At 47.4% G+C, this 19,007-nt stretch overlaps 1 protein-coding gene across 7 annotated transcripts in view; it reads right to left on the bottom strand.

The window, feature by feature from the left end:
• PC (pyruvate carboxylase) overlaps positions 1 to 19,007 on the bottom strand; it is a 286,650-nt gene that overhangs the window by 81,883 nt on the left and 185,760 nt on the right. For all 7 annotated transcript variants that reach the window (XM_060269527.2, XM_088659084.1, XM_060269530.2 and 4 more), the window contains one exon: positions 7,434 to 7,616. In XM_060269527.2, coding sequence (XP_060125510.1) covers positions 7,434 to 7,616 — 183 coding nt within the window. The remainder of the gene's footprint in view (positions 1 to 7,433; positions 7,617 to 19,007) is intronic.

The following is a 19,007-nucleotide window of genomic DNA, read 5'->3' as shown; positions in this document are numbered from 1 at the left end:
TTAAATAAATCTTGGTCACTTAATCCTACAAGTTTAATTGATATGCTCTTAAATTTGCAGCTGAAGAAAATAGTTCCAGGGGAAAACCACTTTATTTTTGTTTGTTTTACTGTATGTGGGTGTTGCAGTTGGCACCATCTTTGAAGACACACACATGCACAGAGAAAAGGAAATCCTCTTCTAAGATGTTGTTTGCCATCTGCTTTTTTAAATGCGGTATGTTATTTTATTTTTACCAAAAAATAAAATAAAAAATCAATTGGCTGCCTGATGAATTGGGAGGCAGTTTCTTCCCCGATCAAAATATTTTCCAATAGAACTGTCTGACTGATGTTCACCTAAAAACTGCAGCATTAATTTGCAAAGCTTAAAAGTGGAAAAGTAGAGATGAAATGGCAAATTCTAATGGAGGCATTTCCTCCACCTCCTCTGTTTTCCTCCTACAACTTGCATTTGTTTCAATGGGGGCTTGCCAGGGTAATTTGCCCAAGGAACTGGGCCCCAAGAGAGGCTGAAATCTAAGGTCTTGCAACATCCATTTGTTTGACCTCAGATGTGAAGCAAACAGCAGCTCAAAGGCCACAAAGTTAAGGTGCTTCTGAGAGTCAGTGTGGTGTGAAGGCATAGTGGTTAGAGTGTTGAACTAGGACCTGGGAAACCTGGGTTCAAATCCTCACTTGGCCATGAAGCTCACTGAGCCTCTCAGACTAACCTACCTCATAGGGTTGTCGTGAGGACTAAATATGGAGCGAGAGAACCATGTATGCCACCATGAGCTCCTTGGGAGGAAAAAAGGTGGGATACAAATGCAATAAATAAGTAAATATATAAAGGTATGCATTGCTTGTTTGATTTTTTTACCTTTGCAAGTTCTAGGAAATTCAGAGCAATGTACATTTTAAGAAAAGTACATTTTGAGAAAAGTGCATTTTGAGAAATGTACATTGTTAGATTGCTTTGTAGCACACCAAAAAGACCAAAATAAAAGCAAAGCTGGAGCTGGATATTTAGAGTTCCTACTTCACCCACAAGCACCCTTTGCTCTGACTGTAAGGAAGGCACACCGGCTCAAAGGCTCCGCTGCCAAGCAACAGATCCATCCTGGGTCATCTTGAGCACGATTTCCCACAAGATGCAGTTTACTAACATCATGAGTTGCCAGTGTGGTGCCTGTAGAGGACGTCTCTGGCCCCCGCAGGTCTCCCTGCTGCTGCTAAAATCAGGTTTGAAAGAAGAATTCGGTTGCAGACAACAGAATTAGGTTGCAGTGTATACGTGTGTGTTTGTGTATGTATGTGCTCATGGATCCAAAAGGGTTGGTAACCCCCCAACCCACAGTATTAATGAACGATCTACGAAGGTTCTCTGGGTGGTTTGCATGATAAGGGGGGGGGGGGAGATAAAAATGTGAAATCTAAAAGAATAAGTACAGAGATAGGAAAAAGCAACCTGCAGAGAACGACATCAGAACAAAGGATCTAAAAGGACTAGAAGCTCACAGGGTGGGTGTCCGGCAAGCCTCTCTGGGAAATTCCACAACCTGGGTACCAACAGTGAGAAGGCCCCCTTCTCGGAAAAGGCCAAGGGCCAGGAACACAGGGGAGAGGAGACAATAAGCCAACATACAGCCTGGAAGTGTTCAAGACCAACCCCATTAACTCGTGGCAGGTGAGGAGAGGCAGTAAAGCATCCTCTAATCTAGCTTGCCCCAACCTGGTGCCCTCCAGATGTTCCGAACCACACTGCTGGCTGTGGCTGATGGGAGTTATGGTCCAAAACAGTGGTGCTGGCTGGGGTCAGTGGGAATCAATGGGATTCCAAAGTGGCCATGCTGGCTGGCTGGATTTCTCACAGGCATCTAATTGGCCACTATGAGAACAGGATGCTGAACTAGATTCCCCCCCCCCTGGCCTGATCCTGCAGGCTGTCCTGTTCTTAGACTACGGCGCCATGTTGGCTGGGGCTGATGGGAGTTTGCAGTCCCAAACATTTGGAGGGCAAGATATTGGGGACAGCTGCTCTAATCTGTCCTGAGTACCCAACACAAGATGCAGGTACCCAAGATTGGTGATGAAATGGGGAGGAAGCCTAGAGAGGAAGGTGGAATCTTTACAGACCCCCCCCCCAAAAAAACACACACAGGTATTTTATTTCTGGATGCCAGATTTGTAGGCTGACATACTTCCTGCAGGCCGCCTTCCACTTTAAAATGCCTCATCGGCACTGATTCTAACCACAACAATGTGGGCTGGCCGGCCATTTATGATGTGGGCCACGCAGGTCTGACGTCCGTTCCAAGTGCCGCAAATCAGCACCAGCCGGCAGGATCGGCAAACAGCCTTTGCTATTTATTCAACACGCCATCCATGCCAAGAGTGTTTATTTAACTGGGAGGCATTGATGAAGGGCATGGAGAGGTGGCAGGGGCGGCAATTCCCTTTTCCGAAGCAATCATTTTCACGGAAGGGGAAAGGGAGGCCGTTGAGATGCACACGCTGAATATTCAGCAGCCCGCCCACAAGGCAGCTGAATTCGGGAAGCCGATGTGACCCGACGCTCGGGGAGGAATTAGCAAGCTGTGTCAGATCGGCACGGTTCAACGCAACAGAAATGCCACAAAGCATCAAGAAGCATCGCCTGGGGGCCGCCAGCTGGACACGTCACCCCCTCCTGCCTCCACCTCCCGCAGCAGGTGAACTGTAAGGGGGTGGCTGTGACACAGCGTCTCCTACAATCAGCCTCAGAATGAGATCTGGAGAGCCCAGCAAAGCTGGACAAAAGCTGTAAGGGGTATGAGCAATGCAACTCCTTGCACACAGAAAACAAGCACGTCAAGAAGATGGCTAGGCTGGGGTTTCTCTCTCTCTGACATGCTAGGATTCTCATGTGCAAGGATTTGTTTTTTTAACTGCATGGCACAGCATTCTGTCAGCTCCCTTGCCTATAACATTGTCTAAATCACTATAACAGAAACACCTCTTATGAAGACGAGCCCTATTGGATTAGCCCAAGGGTCCATCAACCCAGCAGTTAGTTGCCCACAGTGGCCAGCTAGATGCTTTCCAGCTAGAAAACCCAAACATAGGGTGGGAAGGCAACAAGTCCCTGCTGCTGCTGGGCAAGATGTGTTCCCCTGTTATTTAGAGATACACTGCCTCTGAATAGGGAGGCTCCACTGGCCAATAGATGCTGACAGGCGTCCTGTCAGCCACCAATATCTCTGATCCAACTTAGTATTAGCAGGAATTAAAAACACCTAAACAACGGAAGCAACGACACAGCCTTCGCCAACCTAGGGCCTTCCAGATGTTTTGGACTACAAATCCCATCAGCCACAGCCATCATACAACCATGCTGGTTGGGGCTGATGGGACCTGCAGTCCAAACATAGGCTGGATGGCCACCCAGAAGGGTTTATTTAGCTGTGATTCCTGCCTTGCAGGGGGTTGGACTAGATGACCCTTGGATCCCTTCCAACTCTACAATTTTATGCCAAGCGTGGATGGCAGCTCCCCACCCCCACCCTCGGCTCACCGATGAGCTGAACCTCAAATGCCTTTTCCTGCCTTGAGGTACCTTGGCTGATGCAAGGAGAGCTCTGGCTCAGCAGCGCTAACCACCTCCTCCCCTTAATGCCGCCTGGCAGCACCTGAGGAGCCTGGTTCTGTTGTGTCAGGGAGCCTCCATCGTCTCCTTTCCCTACGAGCAGCCAAGTAGCTGCAAGGGCCTCAGCAAATTGAGAAGTGACACCCCCATGTGCACCAGGGTGGTGAGGCAGAGGGCCTTGTCGATGTGTGAGATGAAAACCCACAGACTGGTGGTTTTCCCAGAGTGAAAATGGACTGGGAAAATTAAACCAGTCTGGGAATTGCGTCTCTGGGAGGGGAACAGGGGAGTCTCCCAACAGCTCTGAGCACCCTTAGCAAACTGCAGCTCCCAGAATTCTTTGGGGGAAGCCATGACTGTTTGAAGCGGTATCACAGCGCTTTAAATGTATGGTGCAAATGTGGCATAGGTTTCCTGACTCTAGTTCAGGCATCCCCAAACTTCGGCCCTCCAGATGTTTTGGACAACAATTCCCATCATCCCTGACCACTGGTCCTCTTAGGTAGGGATCATGGGATTTGTAGGCCAAAACATCTGGAGGGCCGCAGTTTGGGGATGCCTGCTCTAGTTGATGAGCGCCTGCCTGTGTCAGTTTCTCAGACCCTGCTGATGACTGTCACAAAGCCACGGTAGGCTCTAGCCCTGAGGCCTCCACCACCACCACCGCCTCCCCGGATTCTGTTCACGATGCTAACAGGAGAGAGGGTGGAGCAAGCAAGCAAGCTTAGCCAGTGGTGGTGTAGTGGCTAGAGTGTTGGACTGGGAGACCAGGGTTTGAATCCTGACTCAGCCATGAAGCTCACTGGCCGCAACTTGGGCCAGTCACTCCCTCTCAGTGTAAGCAACCTACCTCCTAGGGTTGTTATGAGGATAAAATGAAGAGACACACACCACCAAGAGCTCCTCGGAGGAAAGGTGGGATATAAATGTAGTATGTAAGTAAGTAAATAAATAAGGACACTGACCCCCGTAGCAGGAGGCCACACACAGTTGGACATTTGCTGGGAGGGCCACGCTGGAAGAAGGCCCATTGCCTTGACAATACTGCTCTTCCCCACATTGCACAAAGCACTGTGAGGTTTCTCCATTTCCTACACCCTGCCTCTTAAGTGACCTGCCTGAAGCCCTCTCAAATTCTGCAACCAGCGCAGTCGACAAGTAAGATAATACACGATGGCTCACCCACAAAACAGGTGGCTTTGGGTGTATTTGTGGCCTGCCCAGGGTTGAAAATCCAGGCGTGCCACCGCACAAGCATGCAACAAAATGGGATGTGGACACTGTGGCTTCCCCCTCCACCATAAACCGCATGAAAAGCCTCACGGCAGGTTTCTTGGGACAGAAGGCCCAGACAAGCAGATGTCCTCATGCCGTGGCGCCCTGCCAGTCAGCAACAACACCTCCCAGCGCAGACAAGCATATGGCAGGCGGCTGGTCCTCCCCTGGCACTGAGGCACCGTATGGCATCACTGCAAGGGAACCAGCCCTGCTGATGTCATCCGATACCAGCCCAGAGGAGGGGGATCGTCTGGCTGCTTTGTCCCCCCTGTGGCGTGGAGAAGGTCATGGGAAGGGGAGGTCTTAACAAGGGCAGCGATACTGCAGGTTGGCAGACTCTGAACAAGCTGAAGATGCCTTTGCCAACCAAGGCTGAGCAAAACACGCCTTCGATCTGAGATGCCGAAATTCAAAATCCTGCCTCAACTGCACCACTCTTTCTTGTCTTTCTCCCTGCGCTTTGAGTCGCCAATTTATTTCTTCATTTAGGCCACTTCTGAGTCGCTTAATATATGAAAAAATATCTCTAAGCGGTGTACGTGAAACTAAAGCAACAGCAGACAATTTAACAACTACTTTTACAAATATACAGAGTTACCGGTACATATAAAAATGTTACAGTAATACATTCGGAACACGGGAAGCTGCCAGATCTGCAGGTTGGGGACTGGGTGCTCTTTGAAAACATGGGTGCCTACAGAGCAGCTGCTGCTTCCGCTTTCAATGGACTCCAGAGGCCAGCCATACACAATGTAATGTCAAGGCCAGCATGGCAATTGATGCCACGGATAAAGGAGCAAGGTTTTCGAGCTGAAGTGGAAGAGCAAGGATGTCACTTTGCCACTCTCAAGCGCCTGGGAAAGTGGGACTGAACACTATCTGGCAGCTTCACTTCAGCTAGCACTGACAAGACACAGTTTTGGCCAACATGCAATTTTAGGAATAGGTTCTTATGGCTTTGGGGGCCATTAACTTAATTCTTGCTAGAATTTTAAAATGTTTTGAACAGCCAAGGTGGTGTAAACGTAAAGGAATATACAACTAGCAGCTGGAGGAGGAGGAGAGGGCAGAGAGCTGTGATTCCTTTCCCCAACCCAAGGTTCCTTTCCCCAACCTCTGGACCCCCAGGGAAACTAAAAAAAACCTGCTGTACCTGGAACTGGGTGTGAAGAGTGCAGCTGAATGGGGCACAGGTGTGGGCAGCCTGAGGAAGTACCATCCACCTTGGACCTGCCCATAAAAACCATGTCCAGAGTGAGAGATTAGGGTGATGTTGGCTGTTTCCAGGAACTCTTAGCACTGTGAAATATTGTGGGTGAGCTGAGAGTTTGTTAGGTCCTGGGCGAGAACCCGGAGGCTGAGAGGTGTGTCAGAAGGAATACGAACTGATATTGATTTATATATTAATAACTTTGCATTAATGTAACATATGTTTTTATAATGTTTTGTTTAAGTTGCCTGTTGTTGCTTCAGTTTTTTGTACACCGTTTAGAGATATTTTTAATATATTAAGTGTTATAGAAATCAAAATAATCCATCCATCCATCCATCCATCAATCAATCAATCCAGTCCATTGGTTCGCCCAGCTCAGTAATGTCCACATTGACTTGCAGAAGCTCTCTAGGATTTCAGGCAGGGAATCTCTCCCAAGGAACTGATGATTTGGTTAAAGATCAGAAAATGTGTGTTTATAACAGCATTAAAAATATTTATAAAAAGAAGAATGTAAGAGCAAGCCAAAGAGTCCAATGCAATGCACACTTACCGTTGCTTTTAGACTAGTGAAATTGTAATAACTTACCACATAGAATATTGGGAGTTATAGTATGCAGAGGATATTTAGTGTCTTTCATTAAAAAGACACTAATTTCCCTAGGAAAGACACCAGGATTTCCCTAGGGAAACCAAATGGCATTGGAATCCCATGGACGCATGTCTATTCAGAAGTAAGTCACAGAGACTTCAGTGAGACTTATTCTCAGGTATCGGTGCATGGGAATGCAGCCTTAAACTGATCTATAGGTGAAACTCGGAAAATTAGAATATCGTCAAAAAATGCATTTATTTCAGTAATGCAACTTATTATTACTTTTTTTCATTTAATTTTTACAAATGCTTTCTTTTGGAAATTTCACAGTAATAAAACAAATAGTTACAATAATAAAAAATAAACAAAAATAAACGTTGCTATTACATTTCATTAATTACATTCCATTTATAATTGACCCACCTAACGATAATATCTCCTATATTGGTTTTCACCTTTTAAGTTGCATTACTGAAATAAATGCCCTTTTCGACGATATTCTAATTTTCTGAGTTTCACCTGTATATCTGTAGTGTGCAGACACTCAAAATGCATGGAAGAGGAAGCATTTATACAGTGGCTGCCAAAATTAATCTTTACACGCATCCCCGCCCCAAATGGATAAATAAAAGTACATGTTATAAGGAGAAACATCAAGAAGGTCAGCTGCCCCTAGCACAAGTCTCAGCCTTGGCAAACAACAAAAACTGAAAGCGCATGAGCCTGGAGGCCCTTTCTTACCTTGACCCCACGGATCCGGAACTCAGCCAGGGCGCGGCTCAACTTGGAAGCTGCCGTGGTGTGGTCTTTGCCGTGAGCAATGACTTTCACCAGGAGGGAGTCGTAGTGTGGCGAGATGATGGCCCCCTGAAAGGCGGAGGCACTGTCCAGTCGGATCCCCATGCCCTCGCCACTCCGGAAAACCTAGAGGAGGAGAGGTCCACAAGGTCAAGAGTCTCCCTGGGAAATAACACATAGCGTTTGATTGATGATCAATTGAATGCATACGAGTTGACTGCAGGCTTCCACATCTGTGGTTATTCTTGGATTTCGTCATGATTTTGATGCTGAATTTCCTAGTTCAAAGATATGAATTGTAGCAGCTAGAACTGCTCCTCTGAAATATGAGGTGGGCATTACAGGCCCCCAAAGTTCTTCCCTTTAAAGTTTCAAAAGAGATATTTTAAGATTACAGTTCAGACAATCCCAATAACCCTAGCATTTTAGCTTCACTTTATTTATATACTTCAAATATGGACCAATTGAGGAGTAAGGCATTAATAACACATTTATTAACAGCAGCTGGAACAGTAATCGCTAGAACTTGGAAAACCTTACAATTAATGAATATTGACCACTGGTAAAACGTTGACTGGCAAAGAGCCCATAATGGAAAAGCTGTTGTAAAAATTGGAAGGTAGCAATGGGGGCGGGGAAGGGAGATACTTTTTTATACTGCATGGTGTGATTTTGTAAATACAGTGGTACCTCGGTTTAAGTACACAATTGGTTCCGGAAGTCTGTACTTAACCTGAAGCGAACTTTCCCATTGAAAGTAATGTAAAGTGGATTAATCCGTTCCAGACGGTCCGTGGAGTACTTAAACTGAAGCGTACTTAACCTGAAGCGAACTTTCCCATTGAAAGTAATGGAAAGTAGATTAATCCGTTCCAGGCAGGTCCACGGAGTACTTAAACTGAAAGTACTCAAACCGAAGCGTACTTAAACCGAGGTATGACTGTATACAAATGAAACAGCACACAGACGAGAAATACCTACAACATACAGTCATGGGAAAAAGAAAGTGCACCCTCTAAGAATTATGTGGTTTTACATATCAGGACATAATAGCAATCATTTGTTCCTTAGCAGGTCTTGAAATTAGGTAAATGCAACCTCAGATGAACAACAACACATGACATATTACTCCGTCTCATGATTTAGTTAATAGAAACAAAGCCAAGATGGAGAAATCATGTGTGGAAAAACTAAGTACACCCTTACTGCTTCCATAGGAACTGAGGTTAAGTAGCAGACAGGGGATGCTAATCAAATGTCCTTGCTTAATTGATCATCAGCAAGTGTGCCCACCTCTATAAAAGCAGAAGTTTTAGCAGTTTGCTGGTCTGGAGCATTCAGGTGTGTTTTAACACAATGCCAAGGAGGAAAGACGACACATTCCCCTTCAGCCTCATACAGTGTTAGGGTTAGTAAGCTGCCTTTCGCAGAGTCAGACCATTGGTCCATCCAGCTCAGCGTTTCCTACATTGACTGGCAGCAACTCTCGGACTCCAGAGAGGGAATCTTTTTCTTCCCTACCTGAAGATGCCGCCAAGAATTGAGCTTGGGACTTTCTGTGTGCAAAGCAGGTGCTCTAACCACCGAGTTACATCTCTTCCTTTTAAGCAACTTAACACCTTTAAACACGCTCTCTAACCCACCCAGGCTTTCTCCAGGCAAATCTACTGAGGAAAGTGGGGTGATCATATTCTCCCTGCTCAATAAGTGATCCATCTCATAAACAGGGAGAGGACAATCTGCACCCCCAGCCAAAGGGTCCACTTTAATCCCCGCCCCCGATTTTTGGCTACTATTTCCAAAACTGGGGGGGGGGAATGGAGAGATGGCTTAAGGAGCTGGATCAGATCCCCAGCTTGACAGTAGCCATATCTACCGTGTTTCTCCAAAAATAAGACACCGTCTTATATTTATTTTTCCTCAAAAAAAAAACACAAACCCACTATGGCTTATTTTCAGGGGATGTCTTATTTTTTCCCCTCCTCCTCCTCCTCCTGCAGCGGCCAGCATTGCTGCTGCACCTATCACTATGTCTTATTTTCGGGGTATGGCTTTTATTCATTGAATGCTTAAAAATCCTGCTATGGCTTATTTTATGACTACGTCTTAAAATAGGAGAAACAGGGTAGTTGACTGCGAATCAGTTTTTTTTATTCTATGAATCAGGGGCGTGCCCAGGATCAAAACTGGGGGCGCGGGGGAGCCATGGTCGTTCAGGGGCGGGGCCAAGGCATGGGAGGGGAGGGGCCCGACAACACCTTGTGCTTCTGGGGTTGGCGGCGGCGGCAGCTACCCTGCTCGGCCGGAGAGGATGGGAGGCAGGGCTGTCCTTCCAGGCTGCCCACTCAGCAGGGGGCGCATCAAGGGGGCATACAGAGCCGCCCGCACCTCCACCTCGCCCGCTCTTTTTCTGCTGGGCTGGTGAGCGAAGGAGTCACGGCTCCCTGCACTGGCTGGTGCCGCTCTCGCTCAAGGGCGGCGGCAGGCGACGGACAGAAGCAGAGGCGCCCCTGCAGGGGACAGGACGGGACAGCCGGCTGCCGGTGTCTTCTCTGCCGCACTGCTCTCGGCTCCTGCCATGCTTTGGCTGCGCAGACGGAGCTCTCCCCGCTTGCTTGCTTGCTCGCTCTCCAGCCTTTTGTGTATCATGCCGGCAAGAGCGGGGCCCGCCTCCCCCAGCAGCCGTCCGAGCCAAGCCGAGCTGAGCCGAGCTGTGGGCTGCATGTCAAGCGAGCAGCAGGAGCAGGAGCCGCCGCCCCCCCTTCCTCACCCTTGGAGGAGGGCCGGCGGGGCGAGACCAAGCAGCAGTGTGCCCCCTGCCCGGGAAGCCCAACTCCGGCAGGAGAGCTCCGGCCCTCAGCGCCAACGGCTGCGCCTGCGGCTGAGGGGAACCTGCGCCCACCCGGGCGAGGCTGCGCCAGGCCTGTCCCCTCGCTTCCCCCTGCGGTTCCCTAATGCCTCCCCGCCCCTCACTAAAGCAGCTGGGGGAGCCTAGCCGGGGCAGAGGGAGAGGCAAAGCCGCCGCTTCCCGCCCATGGAGGCGTTGCTTGGGGCGAAGCAGCGGCGCGTCCTACCACGGGGCCTGAAGAGCAAGAGGGAGAGACGCCCCGCCGGCCCCTCAGCGCTGCCCGGCTGCCTGCCCTTTTTTGCTTCTAGGGGGGGCAGCTGCTCCCCGCCCCCGCTGGGTATGCCCATGCTACGAATACCCACCCACTTCCCTTCCCTAAGGAACTGGCCCCTGGGGGAGGCAGCGATGGCCACCAACACGGGTGCCTGTAGAAGAGGACTAGACAAATTCATGGAAGAGAGAACTATCCATGTCTACTAGTCATGATGGCTGTGCTCTGCCTCGACTGTTGGAAGCAGCAATGCTCCTGAATATCCACAGGAGAGAACAGGCCTCTTGAGCTCAGATCCTGCTTGCGGGGTTTCCCATAGGCATCTGGCCAGCTACTCTGAGAACTGAAGGCTGGACTAGATGCCCTTTGGCCTCACCCTGCAGGCCCTCCTTATGTTCTTATGCAAAGTGGGTCCTCTGCCCCTGAGCTACAGCCCTTATTATTAATGTAAAAAGTACTACTCTGGAATCAAAAGTACAAAGAAAAAAGAAAAATGAAGTATGTAAGAATAGCCTTTCTGGATGAGGCCTAGTCCAGCATCCTGTTCTCACAGTGGCCAACCAGATGCCCCAATGGGAAACCCACAAGCAGGATGTCATATAGAGGAGGGAGAAAGGTTGTTTTCTGCTGCTCCAGAGAAGCGGACACAGAGCAATGGATTCAAACTACAAGAAAGAAGGCTCTACCTAAACATTAGGAAGAACTTCCTGACAGTAAGAGCTGTTCGGCAGTGGAATTTGCTGCCAAGGAGTGTGGTGGAGTCTCCTTCTTTGGAGGTCTTTAAGCAGAGGCTTGACAGGCATATGTCAAGAATGCTTTGATGGTGTTTCCTGCTTGGCAGGGGGTTGGACTGGATGGCCCTTGTAGTCTCTTCCAATTCTATGATTCTAGGATTCTAGGATTCAAGCACAAGAGCAACTCTCCTCTCCTGTGGCTTCCAGCAAGTGGCATTCAGTAGCATTGCTGCCTCTAGCTGTCGAGGCAGAGCAGAGCCATCATGACTAGTAGCTACCAGGAGTCCTCTCTCCACGAATTTGTCTAATCCTCTTTTAAAGCCATCTTCTTCTCCTTAATTAAATTTGTTAGTCGCTTTAACTTGCACAAGACAATGCCCCACCCCCCATCCCCGGCCGGATTTAGGTTTGATGAGGCCCTAAGCTACTGAAGGTAATGGGGCCCTTTATATGTCCAGCTGTCCTTTGTCAACAACAAATTGTCACTTTTTTTGTGTTGAATATATGCTATATGGTAATTTATAGACCTAGTAAGTATCTAAACCATTTTCACTTAACAAAATATGTATTTTATCAAAGTAATTATTGAACCGAAATACAATTTTAGGGAGCAGGCTAGCAGGTGGAGCCCATTATTTACATCATAGGAGCCTACACAACACAAAACACTGTGCTCTGCTGTATATGTTTTATTTTATTTGTTTTTTATCTTATATTTTGGAAATGTACATCCAGTTTTTTTTCATTTAATTTTTTTTTGGGGGGGCAAGAGTGTGGGGCCCTAAGCTATAGCTTGTTTAGCATACGTAAATCTGGCACTGCCCCCCAATATATATTAAAATTAGGGTGCAGGAATACATTTAAAATATTCCACTCCCTTCTGAAAGGCCACAGATAGTTAGAGGCCAAAGATCTGGTTACAGAGGAGTTTTTGCCCTGGTGCCTAAAGATATATAATGATGGTTTCAGGCGAGCCTCCCTGGGGACAGCATTTCAAAAGTACTAATCTTACATTAATACTACTTATTGCTTTTGTTTTTGCTTCTTCTAATACCCTCCCAATCCCGGAAGAATAAGGTGCCAGTTTCCTTCTGGAAAAGGTCCTGGCAAGGAAGGATGGCAGCAGCAGCAGCAGAAGACACACACACACACACACACAGAGAGAGAGAGAGAGAGAGAGAGAGAGAGAGAGAGAGAGAGAGAGAGAGAGAGAGAGAGAGACGTGCTTCAAGAGGATGCAATCTCCATTCTTCGCAGCACTCCTCCTGCACTTTGGTCTGCAAGAAGCTTAAGCTGATGTGACAAGGCCCTTCGGAGGCATGCAGTGCAACGTTCAACGTGCCAGCTTGTGTAACATCGCTGGACTTCCAAAATCAGGCCCTGAGAACTGCTTCTTACGGAGATGGCTACTTGGGCACAAGACTGGACACTGGCTTACTCTGCATGCCCGCAATCATACAGAACACAACCTGGCTTTAAGCAAAATATATGAATACAGTTCCGAAAGTCCACACTTTCTTCATTTTTTTAAAAAAGCAATCAAGTAAGCTTCTAGTCCTCAGGTGGTAGGCAACATGATTTACGAGAAGCTGAACCTAAACCAGGTGCTCCAGGAAATGCTCAGGCCTGAACTCTGGCGAATTCCTAGAGAAAGCAAGTTCTGCTTCGGTGGGGAAGCCAGCGACAGTCCATCTCTGAACACTGTCTCCCCCCAGATGGCTTTGGTGCCCCATATTCGCCGAATGGAGCAATGTTTCCATTTTGCTATTGTTTGAACAGAACGAAAAGGTTCCAACCAAAACTATTTTATACGTTTCACTGTTTGTCATGGCAAAACATTAAGTAAATAAATTACGCCATTAATTACATTATTCCACAGCATTCACTTCAATGCAAAGGAGCCATGATGCAAATAAAAAAAACACAATCAATCAATTATGCATCATCATATACTCTTTGCAGCCTGAATAATATACGGTAGTTATTATCTTTTCTATTTGCTGGATTAATGTCTGTTCTGGAGACAGGACTAATAAGCGAACAATGGCCATTTTAATCACTCTCTTTTTCATTGGAATTCTCTGACATTCTTACTTGGTTCTTGGTAGGACTATGTTGCCCACAAATCCCTCGTGGCAGAAAGTGAGTCATGTGTGTGTGTTGTAAGACAAGGCAAAATGGACCCTAAGCTTATAGACTGGTTGATCGTTTTTGCAACCCATCAAGGAGCTACAAGTACATGTAGGCATTTTCCGATTTTATTGTTGCAGCAATCCTGTGAGGTGTGTTAGGTTGCAATACAGTGGCTAGCTGGCCACTCAGCTGCCTATATTGCCAAGCAGAGATTGGAACCCAGGACTCCCCTATCCATCAATGACATCCATAGGGCTTTTAAAGCTATCTGCCTTCAAGGAATACTTTCTACGCAGATACGTTTGCCAGTGGTTAGGGCATAGCTGCCAAGTCTCCCGTATTCCCCGGGAAACCCCTGTTTTTCCAGCTGTCCCCAGCCAAAAAAAACGGATTTTTTTTTGTTTCCCCCCGGTTTATTCTGGCGCGACGGCCATTTTGGAACTGGGCGGAGCATGCTCAGAAGCGACTTTTGATGCTGCTTTGCCCAGTTCCAAAATGGCTGCAGCGTGACTTCTGGTGCGACGGCCATTTTGGAACAGGGCAGAGCAGCATCAAAAGTAGCTTCTGAGCATGCTCCGCCCAGTTCCAAAATGGCGGCAGCGCTACTTCCGGTCCAGTCCCTTATTTCTCAGGCCGGAACTTGGCAGCTATGGGTTAAGGCCTATGTCAATTGTTCCCATCTCTGAGTACAGTATTGCTACAGCCCAGCATCCTCCAAAGGTGGTGGGACTCCAAATCCCATCAACCCCTTCTGAGTTGGAGTCAAAAATGGCTGTGCTGGTTGGGGCTGATGGGAGTTGGAGTCCAAAACAGCCATGCTGGCTGGGGGTTGATAGGAGTTGGGAGTCCAAACATCAGGAGGACACCGGCTAGCAAAAGGTTGAATTAGAATACGATTTGAAAATCTCTGTTCTACTCTGCACTGGGTCACCCATACAGTGCCTGACACACCATTAACACCAATCAAAAGATGCAACAGCAAAAAGGGTGAATGCTATGATCTGTGGTACTTAATTGGCTTTATGAAGGAAAAAAAGCAATCAATACAATCTCTGAACTCTGCTGCTTCATTCTCATAAGGTCCTTGACAGGTTCAGGAAGCTGAGCTCTGAGCCCTGCACTGCTCTGATTGAGATTCAACCCAAGAGGCGTGTCATGAAAATTGTTAGAATTATGTCTCTCCAGAGGCTGTGCAGGGACCAAAACATCTTTCTGGATCTCTCTGTCTCTTTCCCCCTTTTCTTATTTAAACAGAAGGGGGAATTTGTTATCAGAGGAAATCAGGACTGGTAAATGGCCTCGCTGGCAGCCAGAATAAATCACACCCTGGCAACCTCGATCCTTCCCCTCCGACTAATGAAGCCAATAAATCAGTCGTGCAAACTGGAGCAGGACCCGAGTTTTGCTTACAAATTCTCTCTAATGGGGCTCCATGGCAGATTAGGATTAAGAGGGTCTCCTGTCTCGTGAAGACAGAGAGCTTCTCATCGTGGAAGGGTTTGCACAAGGCCACTTTGCCCCCTCTAGAATAATAGAATCATCGATTGTAGAGTTGGAAGGAAATCCAAGGGTCATCTAGTTCAACCCCCTGCCTAAGTGCAGAACCTTACATTTGTCCCTATTGAAATTCATTTTTTTAGTTTGGGCCCAGGTTTCCAATCTCTTAAAGGCATTCTGAATCTTGATTCTATCTTCTGCAGCATTAGCTGTGAATTTCATAAATATCACCTTAATTCCTTCATCCAATTCGTTTATAAAGATGTTGACCACCAGTGGACCCAGGACAGAACCCTGCAGCACCACACTAACCACTTTTTCCCAGGATAATGAAGAACCATTAATGAGCACTCTTTGGGTTCAGTCAGTCAACCAGCTACAAATCCACTTAACAGTCATCTCATCCAGCCCACATTTTACCAACTTCTCCACAAGAACATCATGGAGGACTTTGTCAAAACCCTTACTGAAATCAAGATACACTACGTCCACAGCATCCCCTCAATCTACCAAGCAAATCTGGCGTGATTTGTTTTTAGAAACCCATGCTGGGTTTTAGTAATCATAGCATCCTTTTCTAAGTGTTCACAGACTGACTGTTTAATTAAATGTTTTAGGACCTTTCCTGGTATCAATGTCAGCTGACTGGTCAGTAGCTACCTGAGTCTTCTTTCCCCCCCTTTTTGAAGATGGGGATAACAGTTGTCCACCTCCAGTCTGCAGAGAGCTCACTTGTTCTCCAAGAATTACCAAATAGTATACAGTAGACAGAGACTCTGAGATTACATCCACATGCTTTTTTAATATCCTTGGGTGCAGCCCATCAGGCTAAATTCATTTAAAGTAGCTAGGTGGTCCATGACAACCTCTTTTTCTATCTTGGGCTGCAGCTCCCTCCTTGCATTGTTTATACTATTATCACCAGGTTGGGCACCGTTTTCCTTTCGGGTGAAGAAAGAGGCAAAGCAGGCGTTGAAAAGTTCCGCCTTCTCTCTGTCACCCAATAGCATTTCTTCATTTTCTCCACCTGCACCTTGGCGCGCCTTCAGTCTAAAAAAGGGAGGGGGGCAATGTCGCAAAGTATAAGCATATGCACATTTTATTATACATGGGATTTCATTTGCATTCTGAAATGGAGATGGGCCAAATGGAGATGGCAGAACACATCAATCCTGGGTGTCAGAGAATCCTCCTTAAGAAGCAGCTATGCATTGAAGCTTTTGGTTTGGGGGTGGAGGAGCTTCCAAACTGCTTTCTATGGGGGGGAGATGCCACCTCTTCTAATAATTAAAAGCGCAAATATCTCCTGCCCACTGATTTTGTTTGGTTTCCCGTGATCCGTAGGTAGTGGCACGGCTGGGTCAATGAATGATGCTTGGCTGCCACTCAAGACCCAGCACTGGGTTTTTTCTTCTTCCTCGTCTTCGGGGTAGAAATTAAGAGCCAAGTCAATTTTCCTTAGCACTCTCTGGTTGACATAAAAAAACTTGGACTATCAAATTAGAAAAGACTGGAGGCATTGTCGTTCATGTGTGGATTTGGGGGGAATGGCAAGCTGGCCAGAGGAGGCTGTGGCGTGGGAGAGACAGCTGGCCAGACATGGGAAAGGCTCGCTGGAGGGCTGTTGTGACTGCAGAAAGGTCCTGGCGACAGAACCTTTGGCACATTCTCATCACAGCGCAGGAGCTACCTGAATACTTGATAGGCATATGCAGAGTCAAGAGAGTCTGGCCTGCAGCCAGAGCAATTACATTCACCTAGTACATGGGCAAAGCAGGGGCAATATATGGTCCTTTACCCAGATGGACAAAAGAATGAAGTGGGGAGGGTGGAAAGCAGAGGTTATTAACTGACTTTTAAGCATTAGGGATTGTTCAGCATGTTTTGTGAGACTGATAGCATCTCCAGTTGAAGGCTCTCAAGTGGATGGCAAGCTAAATGGATGTAAGGATGTCAGAAGAGCCTCCTGGATCAGGCCCATGGCTCATCTAGTCCAGCATTCTGTTCTCACAGTGGCCAACCAGGTGCCTGTGGGAAACCCACAAGCAGGATCTAAGCGCAACAGCCCTCTTCCCACCTGCCATTTCCAACAAAACAGGTTTTCTGAGGCATTACCACTGAGGCATGGCCACCTCATGAGAAGAGAAGACTCCCTGGAAAAGATCCTGATGTTGGGAAAGATTGAGGGCAGAAGGAGAAGGGGACGACAGAGGACGAGATGGTTGGACAGTGTTCTCGAAGCTACCAACATGAGTCTGACCAAACTGCAGGAGGCAGTGGAAGACAGGAGTGCCTGGCATGCTATGGTCCATGGGGTCACAAAGAGTCGGACACGACTAAACAACAGCAACAACAACAACAACCTTGGACCAAGGAGGCAGATCACAGCCAACGTGACTAGTAGCCATTGATAGCCTTCTCCTCCATGAATTTGTCCAATCCTTTCCCCAAGCCATCCAAGTGGGTGGCCATCATTGCCTCCTGTGGGAGAGTTCCATTGTTTAACTATGTGCAGCATGAAGAAGTCCTTCCTTTTATCTGTCCTGAATCTTCCAACATTGAGTTGCAATAGATGTCATGTCCACAAGTTCCAGTGTCATGGGAGAGGGAGAAAAAACTTTTCTCTCCGTGTTTTGCACAATTTTATAAACTCTTCTCATGTTTCCTCTTACTCGCTTTTACTCTATAAACTAATGAGTCCCACAAATGCTGCCACCTTTCTTCATAGAGGAGTCTCTCTGCCCCTTTCTTCATTTCAGTTGTCCTTTTCTGAATCTCTTCCAACTCTACAATACCCTTTTTGAGGTGAGGCGACTGGAATGAATGGTGTGACTCAGGATAAGGCTTTTTCTGAGGTTTGTTTTTGCCCAAGTTATTCCGGGGAGAACATGAAGCACTTTAGCAGATATACTGCTGTGCTTGGAGGTTCTCCTTCAGCTGCCATTGCCAAAAAGGTGTTGATATTCCATGAATATGGCTCTCAACCCCTAGCAAAATCTTTTTCCCCCCCTGGTGGGCAGAAAGCAAGTTCCATAATAATGTGTTAAGTATATTGAATCTGCTCCCACACTAGTCTTACTAGATGACACCCAACACCTGCTTCCATCTGCGCCCCCCCCCCCCTCCAGCACCCTGAGTTTTATGAAGAAGGGAGGAAAACATCACCCTCTGGGCAATTCTCAGTTTCTGAAATTCCACAACAGCACCTGGTGGAACTAAACTGTGTGATCACATATTGGGTGTTTTTCCAGATGTGGACTCCAGTTCCCATCAGCCTTTGCCAGTTATGGCTGTGCTGGCTGGGGCTTATGGGAGCTGTAGTCCCAAAACAGCCAGAGGACTGCAGGTTGGAGAACGCTGCGCTAAATTATCTCTCTGGCTCAGCATGATCATGTCATGGTGCTACAGCAGCATTCCCCAACCTTCAGATACTGTGAACTACAACTCCCATCAGCCACATGGTGCTGGGGCTGATGGGAGTTACACTCCAAAGCAGGCATCCCCAAACTGTGGCCTTCCAGATGTTTTGGCCTACAACTCCCATGATCCCTAGCTAACAGGACCAATGGTCAGGGATGATGGGAATTGTAGTCCAAAACATCTGGAGGGCCGAAGTTTGGGGATGCCTGCTCCAAAGCATGTGGAAAGAACCAGTTTGGTGAGGTCTGCTTTGGGCCTCTTCCCTTTTATCCCAACTAAGCTCCATTTTCTCCAGCCCCCTTCCAAGGATTGCCTGCTGTTGTGTCTCTTTGCACCCTGCCTTGTCTTTGCATCCTCCCCCCCCCCGCTTCCTCCCCGGTACCAGAATTGTGTCACATGCGATGGAAGAAATCTTCTAAGGTAGTGCCCTCTCCTTACATGTCTCTGAGATTTGTCTCCTTCTGCTGGCTGAATCTTCCTCTTTCTCCGCCTGACATAATCTCAGCTAAGAAAAGCCACTCAGGCAGAAGGCTACACGGTGCACTCTGGAACAGGAGAAGCAGGCAAAAGCGCAAGGAACCCTCCTTGTCTGTTTAAATTAATCATCACCCCGG

The sequence above is a fragment of the Zootoca vivipara genome, chromosome 16, assembly GCF_965207765.1.
Source record: "Zootoca vivipara chromosome 16, rZooViv2.hap1.1, whole genome shotgun sequence".
NCBI classification, from domain to species: domain Eukaryota; kingdom Metazoa; phylum Chordata; class Lepidosauria; order Squamata; family Lacertidae; genus Zootoca; species Zootoca vivipara.
The sequence above is the reverse complement of the archived record's forward strand: the minus strand, read 5'-3'. Positions and strand labels throughout refer to the sequence as shown.